At 35.2% G+C, this 20,039-nt stretch overlaps 1 protein-coding gene across 1 annotated transcript; it reads right to left on the bottom strand.

Annotated features, from left to right (window-relative positions):
• Window positions 1–3,222: 3,222 nt before the first annotated feature.
• On the bottom strand, window positions 3,223–3,732 carry LOC109341524 (uncharacterized mitochondrial protein AtMg00810-like). The gene has a single exon (XM_019579458.1). The coding sequence runs from the start codon at window positions 3,730–3,732 to the stop codon at window positions 3,223–3,225; it is 510 nt and encodes a 169-aa protein (XP_019435003.1).
• Between the last annotated feature and the right edge of the window lie 16,307 nt (window positions 3,733–20,039).

A 20,039-nucleotide genomic window follows, 5' to 3' on the forward strand; every position in this document is an offset into this window, starting at 1 on the left:
TTCTTCCAAGGTTTTACACTTTTACCCAAGGTTACTTTTCTTTCTTTTGCCTTTAATAATTTAATTGTGTTTTATGTTATTTTATAAGAATGTAATAAGTCTGTAATATGCAGATTTATAATGGTACACCGCTATTGTGTTACTGCACCATTTGTTATCGATTAATCAAGAAAATAATTAATTATTAATTTTGTAATTTAAATATATATTTTTAATCAATGCTAGACTAGTAGTACATACAGTAACATAACTTATAGAACAATAGACATGTTCTGGATTTATATACATTACTTTTTGAAAAGTTAAAGGTGAGGAAGAGATTACACATGAGTCCTAGATATTAGATTGATACACTTTTTTGTGCACACATATTTTTCTTTTTTTAAGATTGTAATATATATATAATATATATATATATATATATATATATTATTAGTGTAAAGATTTATACTCATTCATCATTCATGTGTATTACTTTTTTTAAGAGTCAATAATAATAAACATGATAGTAAATGTTGCAGTAATAATATATCAAATTTGTTTCATCCTGGTCAAAACGAGTACCTCACCCGACCTGGATGGGGTCCATCCAACCAAACCAAGCGCAAATAGGCATGGACCAGACTCTTACGTCATCATCGCATAAGCCTCATAAATATCAGTGACACCTTATTAAATACACCTCATTAAATGCATCCACCAATTGGGCTCTGTCACGCCCCCTGAAAAGGCAAGTTTGTCCCCCTAAGTCAGACAAGTCCAGCTTGAAGGCTCGCATCACTTCATATCAAGTACAATTATTCTTAAATCATTCAATGTTTTCTCAATTGAGTTATGTCACGCTGCTTGCAACTGCAATTTGCCCCCTCTAATAGACATGATCAGAGACGAACCTACCATGCGATAGGGATAGACTTGTTACTAAGGGTGGAAACAGGCCAGGCCGCCTATCAGGGGCCTATTACCTAGCCTATAACAGGCTAGGCCAGGCCAGGCTTTTTTGACGAACAGGCCAGGCTTAGGCTTTCTAAAAAGCCTATTTAGCTTAACAGGCTAGGCTTTAGGCCACCTAAAAGGCCTATAAAGCCTAACAGGCCGGCCTATTTAGTTATATTATATAAGAATGTTGAAATTATACTATTTTAATATAAGCAATATTATTATATATGTGTAATATTAATATAAAAATGTATATAAAAATATAATTTAATTATTAGAATTAGATGGGCCTAACTAAAAATAAGCCTATAAGCCCATTAAAATGTAGACATGGTAGCCTATTTCATGAGCATATAGTATAATAGGCCTTTAAACAGGCTAACAGGTCAGGCCAGACTTTTAAACAGGCCAGGCCTAGGCTTTGAAATTTTTTTTAAACAGGCTAACAGGCCAGGCCCAGGCTCCTATGTGCTATATAGGCTGGGCCTGTTTAAGGCAAAGCCTGGCCTGACCTGGCCTGTTTCCACCCTTACTTGTTACGCCCCTATAATGCACATTGTCAAGTCACCATCAACCACTGGGTAGATGACATGTCGTCATGGTATTTACTATAAATAGAGAGTGTCTTATTACATGAAGTATTCACATTCTCATATTCTCTTATATCATAAATATTTACTTACACTCATAAGTATCTTAACTCTTTAATTCATTACTAGCATTTACTTTCATCTACTTCTATTAATTCCCCATTAATTCTTCTGAAACTCATACTGACTGAGCGTCAGAGAACCTTTTCAGGTACCTCTACCAGCGGGTCCAAGCCTCATTCCAGTCAGCCTCTAGAAGCATGATATTCAACCGAATTCCTCGTTCTGACCATACCTCATCAACACTAGAGAACAAAACTCATACACGATCAGTGTCTGCATTGTCTTTTTAATTCTTTAACATAATTTGCACAATAACTTACCATCCTCATCCATGACATTTTGTCCATAACCCTCATACATTATATATTAGTTTTTAGATTAAATACTCGTTATAGTCCCTCATATTTTTTAATCTTACTAGTTTAGTTCTTCAAAAAAGAAAAGATCTAAAATGGTCCCAAAAATTTCAAATGTGGATCAAATTAGTCTCTACCAAATGTTATAAAACATGTTAAAAAGGATTAATTTGACCCACATTTGAAATTTTTGTGAACCATTTTAGGTATTTTCTTTTTTGAAGGACTAAACTGATAAGGTCGAAAAATATGAGGAACTAAAATGAGTATTTACTCTAGTTTTTAATAAGTTGATAAGTTTTCTCAGAAAGCACTTTCTATATCTATAAACTTCAACCTTTGTCAATATAAATAGATCTTTAAAAATAGATATATAGAAGGTTTTGGAGGGTTTGAGAAACCATCCAAAACCTTCCATCTCCTTCATTCAACACCCAAACAATGGGAAGACTTTCCAAAGTCACCCATTCTCTTCCCCTCCAAAACTACACTCAAACAAAGCCTTGTAGATATCTTTACCCAAATCGATTTGTTTAACCATATGACAATGAGCTGCTTAAGGTGATACGAACTACTCACGAACATTCTTGAGATTTGACAACGATGGACATAGTTACATACCCTTAACTAGGATTATCTTACTCCGTAAATTGTATAACCAGTTTAATATTTTTTTCATCTTAAACTTATATTTTAAATGTTTTATGCTATAAAATAAGTTAATATAAATAATTATATTGTTTTTCAAAAATGTATGAGAAGAAAAAGTGTGTATCTCTTTGTTGATTGAATTTCTTGATTGTTTACAAAGTAAAGGTCTCCCTTTATAATAGGAAGGAAACCAAGAATCCAAGAAAGGCTTAACTAACTCTTAACTATACAAGCATAATGTGGAACATGTGCATAATTACATTATGCACATGTGTTTACAGAAACAAATACTATGCTGCATAAATCAATGCTAAATCAGTGAAATTGTGAGCAAATTCATTTGTGCTTGTGATGCAACTTGTATCAGTACAGAGTGCACTTGGTGTCAAGGATTAACTTGAGCTACTAGCCATTTTCTTCCAGCTTCCTTCAACCTGATGTGTATTGCTTGGTTGGTGAAATGTCATAGAAACAACTTGTTGATCACCTAAACAAACATGTAAAATAATATAAGTTAGTTAATGTATTTTATTACTTCTTCCTTATCCAGAAGTGATGTACTTTCAAAGTTGTTGAATTTGTATTGACCTCGTATGATATTCTTGATACAAATTTCTAATGACCTACTTATTGTCTGTTTGGTTTGTTGTAGTAATAGGCAGGAGGTGGTAGAGCTTGCTTATCAAGCTTTCTCGTGCAACATGACAATCAATTTCCATATGCTTGGTTCTCTCATGGAATACATGATTTGCAGCAATGTAACGGGCAGAATTATTGTCACAATAAAGAAGAGTTGCTTCCTTAAAAAGAACTTTGAAATCCCGTAAAAGGTAAGTTAGCCATTGCACCTCACAATATGCTATAACTAAGGCCCTATATTCTGCTTCAGAGGAGGATCTAGAAACTGTATTTTGTTTCTTTGATTTCCAAGAAACAAGAGCGTTATCCAAGAACATACAATAACCAGAAACAAAGCTTCTGGTGTCAGGGGAAGTGGCCCAATCTGAGTCACTGAACCCTTTAATGTGAATGGTTGAAGCAGATGGATAAAATAAACCTTGGCTTAGGCTGCTCTTAATGTATCGAAGCACCCTTGAGATGACATTGTAATGAGTTATGGTAGGGGCAACCATAAATTGGCTTAATTATTGTAGAGAGAAACTCAAATCAGGTCTAGTATTAGTAAGGTAAAGCAACCTACCAACCATTGTCTATAGAACATGGGATGAGGATAAGGATTACCATCTTGTTGATGTAGTCTAGTGCTTTTGATCATAGGTGTTGTCACTGGCTTGCAATTGAGGAAACCTGTATCAGACAACAAATCCAAGGCATATTTTCTTTGGCACACAATGATGCCATCATTTTTTATTATTATTTCTAGTCCAAGAAAGTATTTAAGTTCACCAAGATCTTTAATTTGAAACTGTTTGTGAAGTTGTTGTTTAACAAAACTGCTTTCTGATGCATTATTGCCAGCAAGAATTAAATCATCCACATAGATCAATAAAGTAGTAAAAAGAGTTCCTTCAGATTTAGTAAACAAGGAACGATCATGCTTAGATTGGAAATAACCCATAGATAATAAAACATAGGATAATTTTGCAAACCATTGTCTATTGGCTTTCTTTAAACCATAAAGGGATTTATTCAACTTACAAACCATGTTTGGAATAGAGCATAAGACACCTTGAGGCAGGGTCATGTAAACTTCTTCATCAAGATCTTCATGAAGGAAGACATTATTGACATCAAGTTGATGCAATAACCATCATTGATTGGCTGTAAGAGCAAGGAAGAGCCTTACAATTGTTAAATTCACAACAAGTGCCAAGGTTTCATATAAATTTAGCCCTTATGTTTGGGTATACTCGTTGGCTACTAATCTAGCCTTGTGTCTTTCAATGGTACCATCAGAATTATACTTAAGCTTGTAAACCCACTTAGATCCAATAGCTTGTTTGTCTGAAGGCAGGGGAACTAAGGTTCAAGTGTCATTTTGTTCTAAGGCCTTTAGTTCAGCTGTCATAGCTTGAATCCAATCATTGCTCTTGATGGCTTGATTAAAGGTTTTAGGCTCATTGTGTGTGGAAATTGAAAGACAGTAGGCTAAATAAGGGGCAGATAGTGTAGCATAAGATATGACATGATGGAGAGGATGCTTGATGTTGCTATGAGGATTGGTAAATGTCTTGGTTATGAGACTGTAGTGGAAGTCACTAAGATAAGCAGGAGGATGAGATGGTCTTTGTGATATTCTAAGATGAGGGTTAGGTGTGGAATTAGGTGGAGGTGTGATAGAGTTATCAGTGGTGGTGACAGGCTGAGTGTCATGATCAATTTGCCTAGTGGGATTAGGACAAAGGTCATGATCAGATTCACTAGGGGTTGAGCTTACATAGGCAGGGATGGTGTCAAGAAAGGAATAAGCATTAGTAGCATCCTCTGTGTGACTTGTTTGGTTAGCCATGATGTTGGTGTAGGGAAAAGTATTTTCATAAAATATAACATTCCTAGAGACAGATATGGCTCTAGTGGATAGCTCAAAAACTATGTAGCCCTTGGTTCCATGTTTATAGCCTAAGAATATGGGTTTCTTGGCTCTAGGATCTAGCTTAGTTCTATTAGTTGCTAGGGTGGAAACAAAGCATAAACTCCCAAACACTTCCAGGTCAATGAGCTTAGGAGTCTTTTGGAATAAACACTCAAAAGGAGACTTAAATCCTAATGTGTGTGTTGGCAATCTGTTTATCAAGTGAACAACATGGTTCACTGCATAACTCCAAAAACATTTTGGCAGGCTAGAATGAAACAATAGGCACCTAGCAATGTTAAGGATGTGCCTGTGTTTTCTTTCGACTATGGAGTTTTGTTGGGGGGTTTTCACACATGAGGTCTGGTGTAAGATTCCAGATTGAGAATGAAAGTCATGCATAGTGAATTCCTTTCCATTATCAGATCTAATAGCCTTAATCTTATGATTGAATTGGACTAAAGCTAACTGCACAAAGTTCTTTATTAAGTTTCTAGTATTTGCTTTATTAGGCATGAGATAAATCCATGTATGTCTTGTGTGATCATCTACTATAGTAAGAAAGTATTTGTGCCCTTGTAGGCTAGTGACACCCAAGGGTCCCCAAATGTCCATATGAACTAATTCAAAAGGATGTGTTGTGTGTGTAGTTCTATTTGGAAAGGCAAGTTTGGTTTGATTTCCTAGATGGCAGAAATCACAGATTTTGGCAGAGTCAAATTTCACATAAGGAAAAGTTTTACAAACATTATTAAGAACATTTTTTGAGGGGTGTCCTAATCTAAAATGCCAAAGATGAAAACAAACATGGTTAAAATTAGTTTTATTTTCTAAAGAACTAATGATGTGCAGAAGGTTCTTTTCTTGATGATCATGCTTTGTCAATATGTAGAGGCTAACCTTGATGTTAGCATGACCAATCATCCTCGAAGAAGTCATATCCTGGATAACACAAGAATCCTTATCAAATGCAAGCTTGCATTTCAAGGAACAAGCAAGCTTGTTAACAGAGATGAGGTTATACTTAAAACCAGGTATGTATAGAACATTATATAGGATGAGGTTATTAGATAAGGCAATAGTTTCTGAGTGCTTTACAAGGATAGTAAAACCATTTGGTAAGTTAACTGAAATAGGCTTTATGTTTTGAAAATACGTGAAGTTTGATAATCTGTTAGTGACATGGTCTGTTGCCCCACTATCCAAAATCCAAGATTGGTTGAGAAAATTATCTGAGATAGGGGATGGTCATCAATGATTGTATTGTGGCTTATTTGGTTAATAACATGATCTTGTTGAATGCCCAGTTGTGCTTGTTGAGTGTGTGTGTTGCCTAACGATTCATTGTGATTTATCCCTTCCTGATTGTTTTCATCCTGTTGGTGTGTATCAATGTTATTGACCATGCCATTCCCTTTATATTTGAACTTGAAGTTTGGGGGAAATCCATGCTTAAAGTAGCATGTTTCTGTGGTGTGTCCATTCTTTCCACAGAAAGTGCATACTTTATTGCCTTGTGATGGATAACCTTTGCCTAGTATGCCACTCCATGTAGTTCTTCTTACATCTTTGTTGTTGAAATTGCCTCTTCCAGTGTTTTTGTTTGACTGAGGCCTCCATTGGTATGTTGTGTTTACATTGTTGAGACTGGTTCTGGATTCACTCTGTGTTGTCTCTTCCTCTGGCCTGTCCTGTTGAATAACTATGGAGAAGACTTTGTTGATAGGAGGTAATGGTTCCATGAGAAGGACTTGGGCCTTGATGGTGTTGTATTGATCATTAAGTCCCTTAAGAAAACATATGACATATTCATACCCCCTATAGTCTTGGATGATCTTCATAAATTCACATGTGCATCTTCTGCTACACGTGCAGCTAGGAATTGGCCTTAGTGATTCCAAATCATCCCAAATGGTCTTAAGGTCAGTGAAGTATGTGAACACATTCATATCCCCTTGTTTTATGGAGTGTATCTCTTGAAGTAAATCTAATTGTCTAAAATGATCCCCCTTTGAGAATCTATCTTTGAGATCTTTCCAAATATCATATGCGTTGTCTATATAAACAATGTTTTGAGAGATTTGTTGTGTCAAGGATCTGGTGATCCATGAAATCGCCATATTGTTGCATCTTTCCCAATCATCATAGGTTGGATTTGTTTCTTGTGGCATCTTGATGATTCCGTTGACAAACTTGAACTTATTTTTTGATATTAAGGCCCTCCTCATTGCCTTACTCCAGGAATGATAATTGGCACAACTCAGAGGTGGTGAAACCAACACCATACCTGGACTTTCCCTAGGGTGTAGGTAGTATGGATTGCTCGGATTTTGTAGTGACTCTGTATGATGATTTGCCTGATGCGTTTGTGCTGATTCCTCATCCATGTTTGCTGGTTTATCTTGGACAGGGAAGAATGATGAGATGATTTGTAGGAAAGGAAAAGATGATGGAAGAATCATTGATAGAGAAGGATTAATGGATAAGGAGAAGTAGGTAAAGAAGAAGAATGGTTTATGCAACAGAGCTCTCAATTTGAGAGCTCTGATACCATATTGTTTTTCAGAAATGTATGAGAAGAAAAAGTGTGTATCTTTTTATTGATTGAATTTCTTGATTGTTTACAAAGTAAAGGTCTCCCTTTATAATAGGAAGGAAACCAAGAATCCAAGAAAGGCTTAACTAACTCTTAACTATACAAGCATAATGCGGAACATGTGCATAATTACATTTTGCACATGTGTTTATAGAAACAAATACTCTACTGCATAAACCAATGCTAAATCAGTGAAATTGTGAGCAAATTCATTTGTGCTTGTGATGCAACTTGTATCAGTACATAGTGCACTTGGTGTCAAGGATTAACTTAAGCTACTAGCCACTTTCTTCCAACTTCCTTCAACCTGATGTGTATTGCTTAGTTGGTGAAATGTCTTAGAAACAACTTGTTGATCACCTAAACAAACACGTAAAATAATATAAGTTAGTTCATGTATTTTATTAAATTAAGGTCACCATTATTATACATTTTATTTTTTTCATTGGACCACGAGATTGGTTTGGTCCTATTAACCAATGTTGTCGGACCGGATAGGATCGAGAGATCCGACCGATTCGATTGCTGACCAGATTTGAAAATAATTTTAGTTTGCGGTGTTAATAGAATGAAATATTGAACTACTTTGAACTGATGAAATTCTGGTCTGATTGTGTTAAACCCGAAGCAATATTACTTTAATATAATTTTTAATTATATAAAATTTACATTTAGATATTATTATATATTTATTGATAGTTATTAATTATATATAAAATTATGCAGTCCAATTGGGCGGTCAAATCTTTTAAACTTGTTAAACTTAATACGGGATCTCTTCCAGTTTCATTATGGCTTGAGTTACACAATGTTGCTATTAACCCATCATGTTACAAACTTATTTTTTTTTTGTTATCATGAAGGTAGAAAACCCCAAAAGAAAATACACTAGCACATTTCTAGGAAGATACATACCCATACAATCAAATCTCTACACCTATTAGGAGGACACTCCATCATATGAGTTTCCATGTCCATAGAATGAGTCATATTTGTATGAAATCTGCCACTTGATTTTCCTCTCTATGGATGTGAGCAAATTTGATTGTCTCACTCCTTTCTAATAACGATCTAATCAAGTTCACCAGAGAGATGCATGTGGATGAAATTAATCACAATCATTATTGACTAATATAATAGCCACTTGGGAATTACTCACAACAATTATTTTTGTTAAGCCCTTGTTCCATGCTATAGATAGTGCAGTGAAGATGCCATAAAGTTCTGCCTATGAGGCATTCAAATTTCCTAAGTTTCTACAAAATCCAAATATTCATCTTCTTGGGTCATCTCTATAAACTCTATAACATTCTGAAGATTACTTTATGAATATATTGTGATTAAAATGAGATTTTTTTTTGAAAATATCATTGGAAATTGTTTGACTTATATTCATTTCTTTTTCGAGACATCACGTTCTTAGTAACATAAACTGTGAAAAATCAATGACAGTTACCTAAGGGTAACTGAAAATAATACAATACTTTCTTGGATACTTCTTCATTAATAATTAGACTTGACCCTATAACACGTATAACGAGCTGTTGCCTGGTCAAGTAAAATGTCAATAAAAAATGCAAGGTGAAATCTAATCATCTCCCAACTGAAGCTATACAAAATAGGTTGAATTCTTCAGCACTACAAAAGTACCCTACACAAATACCCTAACCCCAAAAAGCAAAAAAGCAAAGGAAATGACTCCTAACGGCTAGCTCCAATACTAATGGGGCACTAGAACCTTCACTCGGGTCCTCCTCCAGCTTGGAGTCCGAAGAGAGATCTATCACCTCAATAGAGTCCTTTATGCGGACCAACTCCACACAATTGTCATCTTCAGATTCCATCTCCTCCATGATATCATAGGCAGAACCGCACAACCTAATCCATGTCCTAGCATACGCTTGTAGTTTTAGCATTATACGCCGAGCAGCTCTCCTTGGTAGTGTAGAACGGGTCACATCATTCCAACTCCTTCGCCTTATTTACGGTCCTGCAATGACTAGTCCACAAGGAGTCGAAGACTGGACGGATGACACAATAGGTACTGGCCTCCAACCTGGTAGAGTGAAAGAAGTCTCAATGACTGCATGGTGAGATAGAAAGCACATAATGGTGTTGTTGCGCACCATCTCCAACTCCATGCCACAATGGCCTATGTAGGTATAGCGGTCTATCATTTTTCTATGCTCCCTCCCAGGACATCGAGAATCAGTAGCTCTGAATCTGCACCGATTTATCCATATGAACAAGGACGTGTACCAAAATACAAGCAGAAAGAAAGGGAGTAAGACATCTAACGAATATTTTTCATTGACAACATGAAATTATACAGAATATCATATCTAGATATAACACACAAATATACATACTATGTTATCACATGCATAAATGCAGATGATGAATGAAGTTTATAACTCAGGATATGGGGTCAATATCCATGAGTTTAATATATGAATGTTATGTTTAGTTCATCCAATTTTACACCAATATCCTCCCAATAAACTATTTGGAAATAACCAAGAGAGTACAAGTCTTATACAAGCCGGTTTGAACACACCAACTTATTTCTCGCAAGGATATATGATCGATCTGTTCCAATGGAACTTTCCATTTCAGGACGGGGTCATATCAAACACTTTCTGGACATCCCTCTCATTGATCCTGATTGCAAAAAGGGGTTGTTAGAGATTGTCTAGTTTGTGTTGTGAGAATTGTCTGATCCAACAGAATACCTCATCCAGGAATACTTGGGACTCGTCTCACCTGGACTCTCCCTCAAGGCTTTTGCTGATGCATCACCGCCATCACCGTCTCTCTCAACATCTCGAGGCTCATTGGTCTCCCGTAACTGTCCTCTCCACTATTTCATTGTTCATAATAAGTATGCACACTAACCGAGGTTAGCCGAATAAATCTTTTAATCATGATTTATTTTTATATGATCGGCCCAGCCTAAGACATCTCCCAAATGAATGCGTTTTGTGGGGCCCGATATTACATCATAACATAAAAGAGAAATAATATTCTCACTATTACGAATCATCGATGTATCACCTTGGACGGGCCAATGGGCATGCCAGTTACAGTCAGACGATCTCGCTGCGTGGTAAACATAACCTATTGGGTCTCGCCCTTAACGACATAATAGTTGACGACTTTTTCAGAAGGGTTCTAAGTAATCTTGTTACCACCAACAACCCATACTACCGGTAGCTAGTATTTACTTATGCTCTAGTGATAGATATTTGTTTCATCTTTGGGACATCAGTCATTTTTAAAGTATTTTATCTTGTATTACTTGCAGTCTCATTCTTTTCGTCATTCAGACGATTTTATAATACTGATAATCTATCATGCCAAAGGTTAATAGATTATTCCTAGTTACAGTAACTAAAAGTATTATGACTTCTGATATCGATAATCGATTACCAGACCAAATAATCGATTATGTTCATCAGACAGAGAGATTTTAGAATATTGATAATCGATTATGTTAATCGATTATTCCTAGTTATAGTAGCTACAAGATTCTGATTTTTGATATTGATAATCGATTATGTTAATCGATTATTCCTAGTTATAGTAGCTACAAGATTCTGATTTTTGATATTGATAATCGATTATGTAAAAAGGTTAATGAATTACTCCTAGTTATAGTAACTACAAGATTTTGATTTTTGATATCGATAATCGATTATCAACCATGGTAATCGATTATGACCATCAGATATGGGGTTTTAGAATACGGAAAATCAAATATCTCAAGAGATAGTCGGTCCATCCTAGTTACAGTTATTCAAGTAATGTTCATTCATTGATCACCACAACATTACTCCACACATAGACATAAGTTAAACGATATGACTTAAGAGATCATCCGTACTTAATCCTAACAGACAAACAGTTTGATTAAGTACGAGATTTCTTAATACTCAAGACAACTCCAAACTTTTGAGGTAGTTTAGGAGGTCAAAATGTCATATCCCGATACCACTATGTCAAAATGTATTCTCCCTCACCTTAGAGTGTCACGTTAGTGATTCCCTTAGGGATAACTGCGAAACGAGTTTGCTGCCCAACTGCGAAAGCTTCAGAAATAAAAACATGAACAATTTAGTATGTTTGCGAGTTAAAATTCTGGCATGATAACTCTTAGGTAAAGACATCTTTTAACTTATCATGGAATCAATCACTTTCATCCATCCGATTCAAGATTACATATTCTTGAACCATCATTATCATCGAAAGTCTTGTTTAAGAAAACAATCCTTTAAAATAAGACTTTAACAAAGCTTGTATTTTTAACTTTAATACAAATTAATACTTTCATGAAGACTTTTTAAGTCATATTTACCACTTTAAGGTAAGTTACTTAACCAAAGTCAACACTTTAAATCAAGATTTCTTAAGTTAAACTTACCACTTTAAAGTAAGCTAACTCAAGTAGATTCAATACTTTGAAAAATAAAACTACATGGTCACTTCAACACATTTCATTCTAAAGCAACCATAAGGGTTGATAGTGTTGATCTCATTCGTAAAAACAATATTTTAAAATCAATATATTTTATGTTAAACGTACCACTTTAAAGTAAGCTAACTAAAGTAGATTCCACAAAACTCTATGGCCATCTCAACACATTTCATTCTAAATCAACAACAGGGGTTGATAGTGTTGATCATATAATCAAGAACAACATATCAAAAGTTAATATTTTAAATCAAGATCTCTTGAGTTAAACTTACCACTTTAAAGTAAGCTAGCTAAAGTTGATTCAATAAAACTTTATGGTCATCTCAACACATTTCATTCTAAAGCAACCACGATGATTGATAGTGTTGATCACATAGTCAAGAACAACATATCAAAAGTTTACATTTTAAATCAAGATCTCGTAAGTTAAACTTACCACTTTAAAGTATGCTAACTTAAGTTAATTCAACAAAACTCTATGGTCATCTCAATATATTTCATTCTAAAGCAACCACAAGGATTGATAGTGTTGATAACATAATCAAGAATAACATACTAAAAGATGATAACTATCTAATGGTATATGTGTGAGAGATTGAGAAAACAAGAAGAGAAATACATTGAAATCTCTTAGAAGTGCTTAGAATGCAAAGTGAGAAAGGGAGGAAAAAATTATTCTCCCTTAAGGCCAAGGGGTTGCTTTTATAGAGGGAAAAATAAGATTTGAGGGGAGATCAAAGTGGTTCCCCAAAATCATGATGGTGTAAGGAGTTGATGAATGATTTAAGAGATTGTGTAAGTGATTGTATTTTTGCTTATTCAACAAGCAAATTTGACTCATGAATGAGTGATATGACTAATATGATGAAACATCGTGATTAAAACCATGTCCGAGTATTGTCAGTTAAAACTCACCCGAAGATTAAAAATCTCCCGATTTAGGGTTACGTTTATAACTTTGAAACTTGGATTTCATAGTGAAAAATATCTAGAGATGAGTTATGGATAAACTTGTTGTCTATTTTGACTCGAAATAATATTTCGAAGCCAATGGCGCAATCAGAATTCAATTCCGAGTTACAGAACTCAAAAATCACATTTGGACCGAATTTAGAGTGAATTTGTGCCCGGAAGAGGCCCGAAGACTTTATATCTCAGAAAATTATGAAAATTTGCCATAAATTAGGAAATCACAATAGAAGACTAAAAACTCAATTACGGTTTATCCTAAATCAATACTGATTAATTTCTAAAATTAATCAATTGTCAATTAAATAATTAATAAAACACGCAGAAAATCACAGTGTTACAAACTCCACCACAACCTGCCATGAAGTTATGTTTCTAACAAAACCATCCACATTACATTTAAGCCAACTCACTCGAGGAGGATCCCACCCCATTAGAATTTGTCTATAGACATGAGTAGAGAGTTAAGGGGCAAGAAAGCTCGCAATGTTATAGTTCAAATTCTCAATAGCCCACCTCCTAGCATAGTATAAGACTTGGTGCATGTTAAAGGTTTCTCCTTTGAAAACCACATTATTTCTTATTTTCCAAATTGACCAAAGTAGAAGGCCAAAGTTCTAAGTATGATTACCATTTATAATATCCAATGACCAATTATCTAGGTTTCCAATTATCCAAATTTTTAAATTCTTAATGAAAAAAGAATTTAGTTTATCTAAAGAGATACAACTTTCCCACATAGGTCTAACGTATCTACAATTATGAAGCATATGTAATAGTTTATGGTTAACTAGAGCATAAAGGGCATGTTGAGTCTTCTGCAATATTTGATTTCCATCTACGGTAATTGACCCGTACTCCATTGTGTGCATTGCACACCAAAGGAAATTACCATTTTTTTAGCGATTCATCTCACTTCTATAGTTTTCTCCAAACTGGATAATGATCAACCTCAGTGTTATCATGTATAGTCTCATAAGCTAATTTAGAAGTGAAATGTATATTAATTGTATGAGCCCAATATAAAGAGTCAGAATGTAATGAATGTGATGGAGGAGGCATAGCCAAAATTTATATCAAGTAGTGTGATGTATGTAGATGAGGGAATTCTTCGTGTCTCCACATTCAAGTACTCTTGGGGAGGTTGCTTTACAAAGTTAATTTTGATGAGTAACTAGTAAGTTACCCGTGCATTCGCACAGGACAATAATTTTTTGACTCAGTTAAAAACATATATATTATTACATGGTAAAGAACATACATGTTACTCATGCATTCGTATAGTTAAAAATATACACATTACTCGTACATTTATATTGTTAAGAAAAAATGTTACATATGCGTTCGTATGGTTAAAAATACACATATTATCCTACATTCATATTGTTAAGAATACAAATGTTATATGTGCATTCGTATGATTAAAAACATTTATGTTACCCATACATTGATATTGTTAAGAATATATAGGTTAAAAACACTCATGTTACTAGTATATTGATATTGTTAGAGGAGAGATGGAAAAGAGTGTAAGTAACAGAGATGTGACTGAAGATATAAACATTTCAAAGCAGTGCATGTTTTATATCTATACGTATGCCATGCATCTGGTTGAGGGAACTTGAAAGACATCAATAACTTTATCTTTAGGGACTATAATTCATTTTCTACAATTAAATACATCAACTATGTGCCAAAAGAAGAGGAAGGTAGGGTATTTAGAAATAGACCTTTGAAACTCTTGCAAGATCTAGCAACGAGCTTTCTTCACTACATTATAATTCAGATGTAACACTTTATGATCCTGTATATGACTTTTTCCCCACCATTGTAATTGCAATAATTATTTGTGTTGTGGTTAAACCTTATCACCATTAAAAAATTCAATTTTCATGCAGCACGCCAATGAACTAATCAAACTATAACATGTGAATATCTAGTTAGCTTCCAAAAATACGAACAAATTTTTATATATGTTCTTTTATTCTGATTCCAAAAATCTGTTTTAAGGTTTCTCTTCTATTGTTGGTTAATGTATCATAATAATTCATGTCCTTTGCATTTTGGCAAAATGAATTAGGCATGGAAAACCAGTGATTTTAAATTCAATAATTGATTGAATATTTTAAACACAATGCCTGCAACCATTAAAAATAGTAATATGAATACTAACAACTACATGTTATTGTTAGATATTTACGGAACCACAAGTGTACCATATCGTCTAAGTAATAAAATCCGGTAAACTACCGTGATATCGTCTTCAGGGAGCAAACTAGATTTTCACTAATTCCTACAAGAATGAATTGAGTGTATATTTACAATGGTATTTTTATAAAATTTTGTGTTTAATTGTAAAAACTCATAAATTGAACGAAAAGCAAGTAAAATAATCTGGGATCGAAATGCATCGTTCTTTCCCAATGACATCCACGGATTCAATTCCAAGTGAATTGTGAAGTTACTGATTCAGATACACATATCATTCAAATCATTCACATCAATCCCTTGAGTGTAAAATCCTTAGATAATTGCTCAAAGACCAATTCTTGGATATTTGACCACTTAACTAGCATTACGTTCCAAGTAAAAGCAATTCATGCATCATTCTTCATTCCTAAAGCAATGATGTATGAAGGAAGATGATCCAGGTTCAGTGTCAAGTTTAACTTCCCAATTAAACTTGAACCCAAGAACAAGAAATTAGTAGCAAATTAAATTCATGCATTAAGAACGAGAATAACCTCCCAAAATCAAATAACAATTACAATGGAATCGAATCCAGGAGTACAAAGGTTAGAAGATTACATTTCGAATCTCTCAGCAAGATCTAATCACTCTTTCTCGCTATTATAACACTCGAATCATGAAATTATACAAAGAATAATGTGAAGTAGAATCGTTTCCACGATTTCTATCCTAATCTCCTTGTGTTTCTCTCTATTTTCGTGCTGAATATCTTCTGAAAAGTGAATAGTGTTCCTCTTTGACTTCTAAAACCTCTAATATCAGTTCTAACTTCCACACTCTTGCCCAAGCTAGAGATTCTCGCTTTGGCGAGTAAATAAGAGGCTCTTAGACCTGAGCACCTCGATTGAGCGAGGATCCCTCGCTTGGGCGAGGATCCTTCGCTTAAGGGAGAATCAGGCAGCACATCGGGGACTTTTTTGCTACACTTATCGCTTGGGCAAGGGACATCAGTGATTTTTGATGATTTTTCTCCTATTTGTTGCTTGAGCGACCCTGTCCTCGCTTGGGCAAGGCTTGCGGTGTTCAGAAGTATTAATCTTCTACTTTTTCTCCTTTTTTTCCAGGAATCTTATCCTGAAATAACATAAACACATAACATTTCCTACATAGAACAATATCACTAAGTTATCAGGAATCTTACACACTTATAGCATAAATGTGTACTAAGTATCCAAAAAGCATATGAATTTCCTTAACAATTTGGCACTTAACAAACTCCTCCTACCTAGAATCTTGGTTGTCCTCAAGCAAAGTAACAAAGTGCAATTCAGTTCAACGTATCTGGTTTTTCAAAAATATTCATACATCCAATCATGACATGACGAGAATCATTCACGTGTTGTTCACAAAGACCTGTTTATAGAGGAACAAGTTCCAACTAATAACAAAATGCAAATGCAGTTTAATTTCAAACAGAATAGTAAGAATAACTACTTAGTTCAATCAAAGGAACTTTCTCGATCTCACAGGTCATGTGTTTCACTCATCTCTTTGCTGGAACCCAAACAATTTGACTTTGCCTTTCAGTTCAATCAACCATGTACACAGGTTCAATCATGGATCTTAAAGATTTTATCAGGGTTGTAATGAGGTATGGCTACAAATAAAATTGGTTTTTTCTGGGATTCAAAAAGGGAGGTAGATCATTAGTGCATACTTACCTTTTCTTCTCATGCTTCCTTTCCAATTTCTTTGTATCATGTTCTTTCCTATCAACCATTGGATTCTCCTTCTTCAACCGACTCTTTTCTTTTGAGTCACTATTTTCTCACATGACTTACTTTTCATTTGTTTCTTTCTTTTTGCTGCTTCATGCTTTACCACTTATCATATGGTTGAAGAAAGAGCCTTTTTGATTTGACTACCCTCATAAACACAGACTTCATTTCATAATGCCCAACAAGACTCATATACACTGATGATCTCTCTCCACGGGAATTGGGATTGATACATTTTGATATAGTTTTGGTGCATAATTTTTCAAAATAAAGAAAACTTTTCAGCTAAAAGGTTCTACAAAAAAATCAAGTTCATAATTTATTCAGGTAGGCTTTCTGGCTGTAGTTCAACTATCCTAAACTAAACCTTAATCATTTTCATGCTATTCTCTGCTTAATGACAATAAAAAATCAGGAAAAGTTCATTGGTGAAATCCAACAAAGATACTCATATGTGTTTAGATACACTCTCTTACCCGGTTATAGGCTTTATCCTTTGACTAACTACCCATTATTCAACTTATTCGGTCTGTGTCTAAATCAACGTTCACATCCCGAAATAGTCAAACTTCAGAACCCTAATCATTCACAATCACAGAATCTTATCTCAAAATTTAATTCACATGTTTCTAGCACAAGACAATTGGACAACAGTAAACACAATTAATCAGACTTAGTTTCATTGACTACACATTTTGTCACTAAACTTGAAAATAAACAATATACAGAAATAAAACACATAACAATTACTCCTACACCCTAAACATACAATCTAAATAGTAGTCCTAAACAATCCTACACATGCATCCTAAACATTCATCCTAAAAATGGATCCAAAACATTCATCCTAAATTACAAAACATATATAACAAAACAAGTAACAGAGGAACCATTTTCATTCAGTTCAACAATGCTCATCAGAGCAGAAATTCAACATCTTCAACATCACCATCACCAGCAGCAACATCATTAGCAAAATCAGTTCCATCTGCAGCAGGTACAACCGCTCCTGACCCCTCCGGAAAGTTAGGCCTGACCCCAGGTCAAGGAAACTATTGAGTAAAAGTGTATGTGGATCCCCAGGATAGGTTCCCCGGACTCAGCTACTAGAAAACAACAAACATCCCTTACTGTTGGAACACATGTCCTTGTCTCAGCATCTCATTTTGGAGCTCCAAATTCTCAATATGCATTATTAGCCTGTGAAGTTGCTCCTGAGTGGAGAACTCCTAATATGGTGCTGAGTGTGGCATTGGTTGTGGTTGTACTAGCTCAGGTGGAGGTGGTTGTGGTTGAGATGATCCTTGGCCTTGATCTTGGTCGGGCTCCTCTTTGTAGTTTTAAGTGATGTACTGCAAAGTAATAGGAGGTTTAATATTCTTGGTTCTGTTCACCGCAACCCTATGTTGTGCGGACAATTCAGTGATCAGAGAAGGGAATCCCAGTGCACCTTTCTTTCCAGCCCGCACAACAGTTTTGTACATCTCCTATAAAAATGATTCTTGCCACATCGATTCTCAAGCCCTAGAGGATGGCATAGATAATATGGCAGTCGAACAGTGGCCGAGATGATACGTGACTATTAGGGATCATGTTGTGTAGAAGGAATATCTTCCACAGTTGGGCCAACGAAGTCATGTGCTTGTGGTAAATCCGCAATGGATGGCCATCAAAGTTAGTGGTGAAAGATTGTCCAGGAATGCACAACTTTTGAGTGATGATTGTCGAGTCGAACCCGCCTTGGGATAGACTATGAGACTTTTGAATCATCCAGTTGTACTCGTCCTCGGTCCCGTTGGTTGTTGCATCATACAGGCTACCCAACAGTTCATTGATTGTATTTCTGTCAAATAGCACCTTTTTCCCTCTCACCTAGGATTTGTAAGCCAACTCTTCTCCCCCTCCTCCAACGGGTAAGCATTTGCAGAAAATTCACGTATGACAGCTGATCAAATTTGTCATTTGGGGTGGCCAATATCCACCATTTCAGCCGATCCAGATGCACAGTGAAAACTGGAAGGTCCTCTGGCTGTAAATGCACTCGCCTTTTTGGCACAAAAATCCAGTTCAAGATTAGGAGATAATGATCCTCCTTTCCCTTCTTCTTGAATTTAATTTTGTTAAATGCTTGTGAGGCTAGATACACCGTTCAATTTCTTGGGAGGAGGGGGATCCTTTTTAGCTAAAGACTTTATCCATCTGTAACACAGTAAAACCAAATGCATAGTGAATGACATTACATAAATTAATTCACCAATGATATCTATTGCTACAATATCACTATTACAACCACTTAACCAACTCGAACACAATAGTGTTACTTTAATGAATAATATTTGGGGTTTCTAGTTTGGAAACCCGAATTTCTTGGTGGGCACTCATGGTAACATAACAACAATGCAATGTAATAATAATGATAAAGTAGCATCAAGACCGACCTAAAGTACCTGAATGTGCCTAAAGGAATGAAAGTTACTAAAATGCACAAATAGAGAGGTTAAGGTTCAAGATGCAAAAAATGAACTTACATTGGTCCGCTCATGATGCAAAGCTTGTGTGTGTTCACTAACAGATGAAGAAGAAGAGAACATGGGCTCGTGGAGAGATTCATCAACTTGGTTTTTGTGATTGAATGCAATGGGGATGTGAGGGTCCCTGTTTTTAAAACCAAATCTACAGTCTCTCGCTTGAGCGAGGACTGTTGAAAGCGTTATTCGGTATTTATTTTAGTTGAGAGTTTTCTCCTCTCAACAAATCGTCCTGACAGCAGTGTCAATTTGTTGAAAGATTAATACTCTCATTTTCGTTATGTTCCTTTTGTAAGTAAGAGAACTCGGTTTTATTCTTTGTTCGCCATCTCGGCTTTGTTGAAATAAATTCCAACGCCGGTATAATGGTTT

Source organism: Lupinus angustifolius, unplaced genomic scaffold (genome assembly GCF_001865875.1).
Source record: "Lupinus angustifolius cultivar Tanjil unplaced genomic scaffold, LupAngTanjil_v1.0 Scaffold_495, whole genome shotgun sequence".
Taxonomy (NCBI): Eukaryota; Viridiplantae; Streptophyta; class Magnoliopsida; order Fabales; family Fabaceae; genus Lupinus; species Lupinus angustifolius.